At 40.3% G+C, this 12,140-nt stretch overlaps 1 protein-coding gene across 4 annotated transcripts in view; it reads left to right on the forward strand.

Moving 5' to 3' along the window:
* ODAD2 (outer dynein arm docking complex subunit 2) overlaps positions 1–11,294 on the forward strand; it is a 73,123-nt gene extending 61,829 nt beyond the window's left edge. For all 4 annotated transcript variants that reach the window (XM_077303474.1, XM_077303476.1, XM_077303475.1 and 1 more), the window contains one exon: positions 10,879–11,294. In XM_077303474.1, the coding sequence (XP_077159589.1) occupies positions 10,879–10,992 (114 nt within the window). In that variant the 3' untranslated portion in view covers positions 10,993–11,294. The remainder of the gene's footprint in view (positions 1–10,878) is intronic.
* Positions 11,295–12,140: the final 846 nt, after the last annotated feature.

Consider the following 12,140-nt stretch of genomic DNA (forward strand, 5'->3'; position numbering starts at 1 on the left):
CTAGGTAGTCCAGGTTAGTAATACAAATGCAATGTAGAAACCTTAATTGGTGCAGAATGCTGCAGCCAAGCTATTGACTAAAGTGGGTCTTGGGGACCATATCACTCCATATTTGGCCCATCAGTACTGGTTCCCAATCTGTTTCTGGGCAGAATTCAAGAATTCTGAGGCTGAACTTTAAAGCCCTATACAGTTTGGGACCAACATACCCAAAGGACCACCTAATCCCTTATGAGCATACCTGCAATTTCATTCATCTTTGGGAGCTCTGCTTTGAGTGCCCCTCCTTCTGAGATTAGATGGGCAGCAAGACTTCTTGGTCATGGCACCAATCTGGAACTCTCTCTCTAGGAAAACTCTGTCCCCTTCTGGTGCTATCTTCTGTTAGTGGGTGAAGACATTTTTCGCTTGTTCCCACCGTGATCCTTTCTTCCTGCCCACTGGTTTAACCACAGTGTTACACTGTACTTATTCCCACCTTCTATGTAAACCACCCTGAGCTGCAAGGGCGGTTGGTCTATAAATATAATCAACCAACCAACCGTTATTTTTATTTTGGGATATATTTTAGCTGTAGTTTTATTTTTTTTAGAGATGTGTTTCTTGTTGGTTTTAATGGTTCTTAAAATGTGGTTTAATAACGTATGTTTTAATTTTTAGCCACTTATCAGGGCACAAAGGTGGGGCATAAATTTTGTAAAAACAAATAAAAATCAGGCAATAGCACAATTATTGTTGCTGCCGATGAAACCATAACCAGTAAAATAAAAAGAACAGCAGCGTAAGCCACATCAAAAGTACTTGGTGGAAAAACTGGAGCCTACCAACCTCGTAAAAGGCAGCAGAAGTTGCCGGATGGTCCTCCTAGGAAGGGGAGGAGGGGTCTTCTGTGTTTCCATTGGCACCATAGGAAAATCCCCATTCCCACAATACAGGCTTCTCTTGGCACTCTCAGTGTAGGCTCTCTACATGATCTAAACTTTATAAGTTTGTGTCCACTTTCCCAAGCAAGATCCAGTCCCACTGACTTCTATCTTCGCTGGTATCAGCAATAAGTTGTCATATTAAGTTATATGTGCCAGCAGTATAGTCAATATCTTACGTGCAGTTCTTCTATTTTTTTATTTCAGCCCATTTGAAAGGAAAGGGGTTTTTTTTGTTTGTTTTTTTTTTGCGGCACCTTGGCAAGCAGTCCTCAAGCGTTTCAGATCTGGGCTTTGCATTTTATGCTGTCTTTAGATCGCTCTTTCACTATGCACTGGAAAAGCATTCAGGGCAATAAAATGCTAGTAGAGAGTAAGAGCTTGGAAAAGAAGATACCTGTTTAGTAACTGTGCTCCAAATTAGCCATATCTTCCCTACATTAATCTATGCAAGGCAAGAGACTCGCAAATAAAAAAAATCTTAAACAGTTGACGAATAAAATGGAAAAGAGGCTGTAAGGCTGATAAAAGACGAGTAAAGGAGGCTGGTGTGGGAAAGAAGTCCCTTGGGCGGTGCTTGAGCGAATGTTCCTTGTGAGGACAAAAGCAACAGGCCTGGCAAAATCCTCTCTCCCTGATGCCTATTGCATATGGTCAGCGACCTGGCTTCTCTTTTAATCTTAGTCAAATGAGTTTCCAGTGAACTGAAATAGGGTTTCTGTGTGTCTCTGTCTCCGTTTATATTATTACAAAGATCTTTGTCAACTTAAGTGCTTTCTTTGTAGGCGATCACAAGCTCCTTTGAGACGCCTTTGGGTAGAGAAGTGCGGGGTACAAAAAGCCAGCGCATCTTCTTTGTCTTTCAAAATCTATCTGCACAAAAATAAAATTGAGAAATATACCTCAGATGACAGTATGGGAAAAGGTCTTTGGCCGCGTGTTTTCTGGATCAGAACTGCGCCGCTGATTGCTTTTTGGAGGGATAAAGTTTATGTAATACCAGGCTTATGAATGTTTCTGGTGATGGAATGTGTTTTGAATAAGGTACCAAAGGCATTTTGTTCAGCATACCAGGCTAAAAATACGGTGGTTACTGATTTAGACTAATGGTCATTGAACTGCCCTATAGTTGTATAGATATGTCTTTACACAGGTGTTGTCCCCATCAGTGGTTCCCTGGATTGTAGAACTACTCCCCTCCATGTAAGTAAGCACTGAAGAACAAAAGAGGCATTGATGGTTGGGGAGCCCCCATCTCAAACTATTTACAGTGCTTTGAATTCAGAAGCAATTTAGCCTTTTATCAATATTCTTCTTGATTATAAGCACATTTTCATTCTCCATAGAAGTCAGTGGAGGAAACAGGACAACTGTCATGTGTAGAGAAGAGGAAAGGGTTTGCAGTTTGGCAGATGTCCTGATTTTTTTTCCTGTAGCTAACACGAGGAAACAACTATGCTGTAATGCAATTGCACTACGAATTACAATTTCTCTCCTTCTTCACTGAACACTATTCCATATGAAGAATGGGGAAGGGTCTATACTGATGAGTAGGCTGGGTAGCTCCCCTGAAGTACACAGCAGGAGAATGAGGCTCCCTGGTCCAATGATTCTGCATCTCCTTTTGATTCCTTTCCTCGGTTATTTCTAATATCTTTCTCCTTTCTTTCTTCTTTGGTTCTATGCTTTTCTTCCTGTGTTCCATTTCTTCTTTCTCTGTTTGTGTATCAGTTGACATATGAAAAATCCAAAGTAATTTTAGACAGTTTACATATGAGCTAAAGACACAAGGAACTACACGCCCATGTCCTAAAGGCTTCTTATTCTCACCAGACCTTTCCCAGTTTTCTGAGCACAGGTTATGCTGTTTTCAAACCATCCTTGGAAGATCTCCAGATTTCTCAAAGGGCTGTTGGGAGGGTATGCCATCAATTGGAGGACCTATAAAATAATAAAGAGATACCAGCGCACACAATTTCCCTGATGGTACTTTGGACTCTGTGCTGATGCTCATTTAACTCAGTGATGCAGGCCATACAGCAAAAGAGAATTCCCTTTCATTCCTGCAGTATCCTACACTGTAGTACATGTTGTTTGTGAGGCTGTCCTGAACCTCATAGAGGATTTCTGGGATCAAATAGCAAGCTACTTAGGTAAGGGGAAGGTTGAAAACGATCAGTTCTTCTGACCTCTGTAAGATCTTCTGTTGCATATTTTACATGTGATTTGGTCTCCAAGTTGGCTTTGGTTATATACAGTTAATTTGGAGGAGAATTTGGAGGCACCCCTAAGTGTAGGGGTGCCTCCAAATTCTCCTCCAAATTAACTGTATATAACCAAAGCCAACTTGGAGACCAAATATGAAATATTTGAATATGAAACCTTGACAGTGCCCTTAGGTGTGTCTTAGCTGCGTCCTTAGGAAAGCTTATTCAGTCATTTTCTTGTCTTAAAAAGGCATGGTGACTTTGACTTGACTTTGACTTGAGTCAGCTGGGAGCATGGATTTTATTTTTATTTATTTTTATTCATCTTATTGTTGTATACCGCCACTCCCAACCAGCCTGCTTTTACATGGGTGTGCATTTTAGCTTCTGTCTTCTTATGTTGTTCTATCCTGCTTGAGTAACATTCGCCAGTAGCACACACAAAGTTAAAAGGGGCAGCTAAGCTTCATCTGTGAAAACACTTTTACTGGACCCCCGAATCAAGGTAATGGGCTGAATTTTTGTAGCACCGAATTGTTGAATAAATTGATGCCACACAGCTATTCTACAAAAAAAATGGAAAATAGCAAGACAACCTTAAATATAAATAGTGGTTAGTTCTCCCTGTATTTTAAGTCACCAGTTAACAAAGAGTATTTCAGCATTATCCCGATAGGCAGTGGCTATTAGACCATGCCAACCGAGCCCTTACCATAATTGCCCTGGGAGGCTATAGAAGAGAAGGCAGTCAGCCCAGTGGGTCCACCTTCCCTAGTAAATCTCCCATTTGTTCTTGGGTCAGGGACAAGTGAACATCTTGGCTTAATGCATCCTCTGAGTGCCAAAGGTGGTTTGTCTCCAAAGGGGAGTTTCTAAGTGTCCATTTTCAGTTGGAGTCTGTTCACTTTCACCCAGAGTATCAGTGGCCAAATTGTTGCTTGGCAGCAAGTGCCTTCCAATTTTTTCTCTTATTCATGGGGAGGAAGAAAGGGAGCTCTAGATTTAAGTAACAATAAAATGTGAACTCTATTGCAACCCTAGTTGTTGTTGTTTTTTTCTTAATTGACCCACCTGCTATATTATTTATCGTTTTAATTGAATAAGTATTTTTGTGGGGCAAATAATTAAGAGGTAAAACAAGATGCAAATGTAGGTGCTTTACATATTTCCAGTGTTCAGCACAGTGGTGAAAGCAAAATGCTAACTGTATCTAGACTGATATTTTTTTTGGATGACCTTCCAGCATATGCTTTTATTTAAGGCAACTTCCCCCCCCCCCTCCCTTTATGTTATATTATAAAAAGCATGTAAAATGTTCTTTTGGAGTAAAGCTGCTATTCCTATCCTCTTGCTAATTAGGAGATCACAGAACAAGGAATTTGACATCTTCTTGGTAGACTCGCATATGGAAGAAGAAGCAGGAGGGTGGACTGGAAAAGAAAAGGGCAGCCAGCATAACTGAGGAAGAATTGGGTTATGGTTTGCCAGTGTGTCGCAGAAACAGAGCAGTTTTTCATTTCAAGCAAGTTTAAAGAACGGGGTTTCTGTTTTACAGGCGCTGTTGGATACTCCACATTGCTGATGAGTATACAAGTGGCATCCCCTGTGGAATGCCTTTTACTAATTCTGGTTGGCCTGCCAGCTTCTGCCTCTTACAGATAAGGATGATTTTGCCAAACTTAACTTTTAATTGTGGCTTCTGCTGGTTTCATTTATACTATACTTTGGATGTTCTTGTGGTGAAAGGGGGCACATAAATCATTGTACATAAACAAATATAAGTGTGTTAGTCCTTTCTGCTGCTCTTTAGCCTGTATATGGGCTCTCAAATGAGTGGTCCAATTTATTTATTTATTTATTTATATTTATATTTTTATACCGCCCTTCCCTACGGCTCTGGGCGGTTTACATAAAACATTTTTGAACATTCCATAGAACACTATGAACATTCACATAGAACACTTGATTTAATTCTGATTAGAGGAGAAAGGCAGTCTTATAATTTGTTTTAATGAGTACAAGAATATTAAATACCTCTTGTTGCAGCTTGTAAGGCTGCTGGCTTCTGAAATATATGCCCCTGGTTTGAGACCAATATTTATGACCCTCTGCAATGAACACTGGCTGTAGTAATCTCCCACTTGTAGGTCAAAGGGTCTTCTTGGTTCTGCTCATTAACTGTTGTGCTGGATATGGATTTAGGCTTTCAGATGAGGGTTCTAGTGATCTGCCGAGGTAGCTTTTGCTTTTCTTAAAAGTTTATTTGCTGTTTTTATTCCTGATTCTGCTTTCCCGATACATTGAGAATATCTGGGTAATGACCTAATGTGATCAAAATCCCACTCCTTGCTGAATATCTGGAATTCTTTCCCAACAAATTAGATTGCATTACTGGAGCGGACTGTGAATCCCATAGTGTGCTTTTTATCTTGCATATGGCCTTTTGGGCTGAAATATCTGATAAATAGTGTATTTCTCACATATTGGAAAAGTAATCTACAATAATCGCAGAATCGCAAAATCATAGAGTTGGAAGGGGCCATACAGGCCATCTAGTCCAACCCCTCATGATCATATATTCCTTATCTGTCAAGTTAAACAAATCTACTCCTGATGTTGCCCAAGATGTCCTTGAAATAGCAGGCTGTTCGGATGTTTTTTTGGGTCAGCAGGCTTCTCAAGATCTATACACATCATATTCTCCATGAATGTCTTCAATTTCTCATTCATTCCTGGCCAATCAATAGCTTCCCTGCTCCATTATAGGCATCCTTCAGTTCCCAGATAATTGCACTCTGGGCATGATTTCTTTCCAAAGAGCTTCTGGTATCACTGCCCTTTCTCTTCATTCTGTATGCAGAGCTCAACTTGTATTTGGAAGAGTGGTATTATCTCTTTTGGAACATTTCTTTTGTTTTTGGCTAGCCTTGCAGTATCATGAATAAGTCTCTGGAATCTTTTATCTTCTCCAGTTTGCTGCTTTTTTTTAAGATTTCAGATTTCTTTTTGAAAAGGTTGTTTTTCCCTCCTGAGGTTTGTAGAAAGATTTGTCCGTTTATGGTTCCAATATCCAGATTTAAGTATCCACAGATGGAGCCACAGCGAAAATTAGATAAATTATAAGCAGTAGTTTAATCCAGGGTCACAGCATTCTCCCAACTGAAAGGACTACTTGAAAAAAAATCTTACATGCTAAGGAAACAGGTGATAAGAGGGTCATTTTAGAGAAGGAGATCTCAGTACCGTCAATAAGAAGCTGCATTCAGCATCAGTTCCCCAATGAGTATACTTTTAATGTATACATACTTGCATTGGTTAGATTTAAATTTCATGGGGTACAAGAATAATATGCAAAAGTGGTTCTGAAAACAAAATAATGAAATTGTTAGCAGAGTAAATAACACAGTGAGGTTGCACAACCTGATTAAAGAAGAAGAAGAAGAGTTGGTTCTTATATGTCGCTTTTCCCTACCTGAATGAGGCTCAAAGCGGCTTACAGTCGCCTTCCCATTCCTCTCCCCACAACAGAAACCCTGTGGGATGGGTGAGGCTGAGAGTGCCCTGATATCACTGCCCGGTCAGAACAGTTTTATCAGTGCCGTGGCGAGCCCAAGGTCACCCAGCTGGCTGCATGTGGGGGAGTGCAGAATCGAACCCGGCATGCCAGATTAGAAGTCCGCACTCCTAACCACTCCTAAAGAGTAGATAAAAGTTTATTTAGGAATTAATATATTTGATAGTGCAAAGGAGAGACAGAGATAGTTGCTAACTACATGTCTAGCTGAGAGAGAGAGAGAGAGAGAGAGAGAGAGAGACCAAACTGTGGCTTCCAAGAAGAAGCAGGAAATTGCCCCCAAGAGTAGCAATCTAGGGACAGACAAGGAATGACACTTAACAGGAAAGAAGGTCCTAATCTCACTATCCTCTCTAATAGTTTTCCAGCTGTCCCCTGAAGGGTTGTCTTCTCTTCTTCTTGGTACACCAGACATTGCCTATTCCAACAGAAATAACATGAACAAAAGAGTATTTTTAAAGAGAAGAGTTTATGTGTTATTCTACCAAATGACATGCCTACGAAGTACTGTTTTTCCTCACAGTGGTCTAGAGGAATGAACTGGCTCCCAAGTCATGAAAATAGCTATTAATGGTGAGAATTATTGTTGGGCTTCATCATTCAGTACCTTAAGGAAGTCAAAAGATCTGCTGTGAACAGGCAGACTATAATTATAAATAGCCTATGTTTTCCTTGTTCCAAATGTCAGACTTAAGGCTTTAGTGAAACCACCGTATGTACGCTATGTGCATGCATACTTTTGGTTTTGAATGAAGCACATGAAATTTTTCTGCTCTTAACTCATTTGTAAAATTCACAGGAACATCGTGGCATGGCTGGGGGAAACATGCTGCAATTAGAGTTGATCAGAATTGTAGTTCGCTGCAGAAACAAAAATAGTTGTCGAGTTGTGTGGAGGAAGGTGCTTTCGTAAACTCAGCAGGGAGGGCAAAACAAGAAATGCAGGCAAGCCATGTAGTTATTGAAAAGCATGCCCCATGTCTTTGCTATTAGCCAACGAATCACAGAAATCACAGTGCCTTTTGACTACTATATTGGTGATGCAAGTGACATCATTCTAGTTGTATCAATGCAACAGGGTCCATTACTTGGAAGCAAGATTTATTCACTGGACTATTTTGGAAACAATTGCACAAATAATATTTTCATTGGCTTGGGAGGGAAAGAAACCCTAAAATTGATGCACATTGAATGACTCCCATCCAGAGAAGCACGATATCTTTTGTCAATGCAGCCCAAAATGCCCACTGAAATACTGTTCCTGTGGAATGGATGACAGCCAGAAATAGCTGGGGGAATGGGCGGTCAGAGATCTGCATTAGTGAAAATTGTTCTACCCATTGCATGTGTGGAAATTTTAGGCAAGATCCAACCCCTTGATTGGGAGGATTCACAGAACCACATTCACAGGGTAGAATCATAGCGTTGGAAGGAGCCATACAGGCCATCTAGAGATGGAGATTAGAAATTAGGCATAGGTCCTTTTCTGGTATGAACAAATGAAACTTAAAACAATGGACATAAATCTGGTAAATAGTTATGTTCATGCACTTCCTCCCTTCTCTCCTCATGTTAATGGAAGAGGAAAGTTTACAACTTTCTTCTGTTAGTGATGGTGTCTACATGGCAGGCACCTAACTGGAGTTAGCTTCAGATGAGGACTGGACATTGGGAGCAAACTAAACCCTGGCAACACTGCTAGCCTCCCAAGGACTTCCCTTGGTGCCTAGGATACAGAACTGCCCCTGCTTATTGAACCAAAACCTTCCACAATTTGATGGACACGCTAAGTTAGCCTTTCTCAATTTCTTTACAGTTGAGAAACCCCCCAAACATACTTCAGGCTTTGAGAAACCCCAGAAGTGGTGTGATCATGCAGAATATGGTCAGTAAATATAGCTGTGTACACACCCTCTCAGAGTCCCTCCCCTTCTCCCCCCCTCCAGGCCCATCATTGGCCATTTTGGGAGGGGGGGGGAGAGTAGGTTCATGACCATATATGGTCATATCACCCAATAAATGTTTAACACATTTAAATAATTTAAAAATAATTAACTCCCACCCATTCAGAAAACCCTCCTGACCACATCCCCAGGAAGTGTCATAGCTAGCTGCCTTAAGAGACAGGCTCAAGCAGGACCAAGGGGGTGGGGGAGACAGGTGGGGTTTAAGGTGAGAGTAGATGTGCAGGCTCCACTCCCTCCCAGGGGCAGAAACCACAAGAGAATGGAAGTGACTGGTCCACTAGCTTGTGGCTGAGTCCATTAAGAGGAAAGGCCATAGATACACTCTGGAGCTCCTGCAGATCCTCAAAGGCCCACGGATTCCTGGTTGGGAATCCCTGGTCTAGAAGAAGTCAGATGAGGAAGTTTCAGTTCAATGTGTGCTCCACTGATTCAATTCTGTAATCACTTGAGTCTTGCAAAACTTAACTCATGTAATGCTGGTGCCTTGGCCGTTACCATATCCTTATATGTCATGGCATTCTAAAATTAGGGCATGTCCTTTAAAACCTCTTAAATATATCATTACTTGATTCTTTGGTGTAAGGCAAATAATTCCTTGTTTCTGTTCTGTTTGGATGGTCTAGTTATAACTGCATCTTATACTGGAAGTTTTGCCTCTTTGAGTTGTACAGTTGTGTGATTCTGTGAGCTTTCTATCTGAATTCATATAAACCTTTAAAAAAATGAATTCAAGCAAGAAGATGGGATGTTTTTACAAGTTGCATCTAGAGGTCAGAGGGTGAAAGGTGACTGGCAAGATGCATATTGTATGCCTTAGTCTAACACAAATGCTTCCTGAAGTATAAAATGCTTTGATCTCTGTAAGCACATACCATATATATGCAGCTGTGACCCCTGTCTCGAAACCGCTGGAAGGTTAGTGAAAGGTAGTATATAGTTCTTTAAGTCTGTGTTCAATTTCTGCTTTTATATTTAGCAGTTCATAATTTTATGTAATAATGTAGCAGTATGAAAAATATGCATGGAAATTGAGTGATAACAGATTTTTTTGTGGTTTGATTCAATGTTTTTTCGGGTGGATTCAGAATCCAGAGGGCTGCAGGCTGAAGAAGAAAAAAAATGGGTTTTTAATTAAGGTTGTGTCCACTTCAAAATACCTGAAGCCACATGAAAAACTTGGGAGGCTTTCCAAAATCTGGAGCTCCGTGTAGCTAAGTGTTTAAGCAGTTGTGTCACAGACTTGCTGCCACAAAATTGCAGCACAAGCGAGGAACAACCATTTATTGGTTTGAGCAGCTATTTTAAGTAGGCATCTTGCCATGCGGTTGATTCTGTATTCAAAGTGTTTCCACTGGGGAAGAAACAGGCTGATCACACAGTGAGAATAAAACTGGGCTATTGCACTCCAGAAAGTTGGTTCTAGACCAAAGTTCAAAAGAATGCATCTTAAATGCTGTCCCTTGAATATTTTCACTTACAATACCGGTGTAATATTTTTATATCTTCATAATTCCACCGGTGCAGCTGCTGGTACATCCCTCCCAAAGAGTGTATGCGCTGGATGTCTTTGCGTGAAACTAGACATGATGCTCTACACAGATCTGCTATTAAAAAGATAATCTGTTTTAACACTTGAGCACACCTTCCCTAAATGGACATGAATACCCACAGGGGAAAGTGATTGTTTGGCATTGCCATAAAATCAAAAGACTTTTTTTGTGTATATATGAAGTGTGACAGACTAATGGTTTGTCTGGTCCAGGATTTACAGTGGCTTGGAAAAGTATTCACACACACACACCCTTGGTGTTCGTCCTGCTCTTTCAACAAGGACAATTTAACAGGACGGAATATATTCCCTGTTATCTACTCCCAGATTCCAACATATAAAAGCATGCAAATAATTCAGCATTTATAATAAATATATATTCTGAGCTGCATGTCTGACAGGTGTTGATATGCTCATTAACTTCTGTTCATTTCTTTTGGAATTCTGGTTTGCTTTAAGCTACTGTCTTAATTCAAGGAACTGTTGAGAGCCCAGCCTTCAAACCTGAATCCTAGAGCTGTAGAATTTAGGGCCATTTCATGACTGCATATTGTTTTGGTAGACGTGTGTCATGCTAATGTAATTTATTTTCAGGGCAGTGGTTTTGGTTTGGAGCTTATTCTCATGTTATTATTTTATGGATTTTGGTTTTTTTAAGCTTCTGCTGGGCATGGCTGGCTCTACAGACGAAACGCTTCAGGAAGCAGCAGCTGGTTGCGTAGCCAACATTCGCAGGCTGGCTCTCGCTACAGAGAAAGCAAAGTATGGTTGAAACGTCCTACAACTTTTGTCAGTTCCTGTTGATATTTTATTGCAATGCTGTGGCAGAGCGGACAGAAAAATGCATAATAGGTTATTTTATAGGTGATTAACCATTCTTCCAACATCTAAAAGTAAATCATAAAGTTGTAAGCGCTCTTTATTTTGATGATATCCATACCTTACTGTTGGAAAGTTTTCAGCATCTCACCTGTACCAAACGCACTCCAGGGAATATCCACCAATATCTTTCCAGTTTCATTTAAAATGCATTTTGACATGTCATGGACATATAATAAAGACGTTTTCCCAGTACTTGAATGTGGTTGCACTATTATTCCTGGGTGTCTTGAGCAATTATGTTTCTGTTAAACCTGTCTAATCGTTCTGTCATAATGGTTTTGCTTACTTGAGCACTTACAAATATCTCCAGAGACGTCTGCATACACATGCACTCGTTCAACATCTGGAATTATACAAGTGTTTCAAGCAGATGGAATTGTGTACACACTTTCAAGACATCTCCAGAACCCCTTTAGTACTGTCAGCGTCAAAGATTTCCATTAAGAGTAATAACATGTAATGTTTGTGGTTGGAAAATCAAATTCACAGCCAGGCAGCTTAAATGAGAATAAAAGAAATGAGCATTTTGTGCATCTCCATTAGGATTATCTCATTGCTATTTCTCATTCCTTACTCAGGTAACAGATACAAATTATGGACTTACACCAGTCAAACTCACATGGCTGCCCCCAAAGAATCCTGGAAATTCCAGTCTGGTGAAGGTACTCAGAATTCTCTCTCAGGCTTCCCTCTCTTGTGCCTCTTATAGAGAGAAAGAATGGCCGTTACCCATCTAGTTCACACATGTGATATGAATAGGCCCCTGGTTTGCTACCCTACTGATTCTGCACTGTACCCAGGGCCAGGTTTGCCATTCAAAACACTTCAACCTGATCAGGCACATTTATTTATTTATTTATTTATTTTATTTGTAGGCTGCTGCTCCCAGCCCAGCTGGCTTGTGATAGTTAGCATCAAAATTCCAAATACAAATTTGAAATTAACAAGACATAATATATTAAACTTAAACTTAATATTAAACTTAATGGTGCAAACTTAAATGGACTTCGAGGAATGGTAGAGGACAAGAAGGCCTGG

The sequence above is a fragment of the Paroedura picta genome, chromosome 11, assembly GCF_049243985.1.
Source record: "Paroedura picta isolate Pp20150507F chromosome 11, Ppicta_v3.0, whole genome shotgun sequence".
Classification (NCBI taxonomy): Eukaryota; Metazoa; Chordata; class Lepidosauria; order Squamata; family Gekkonidae; genus Paroedura; species Paroedura picta.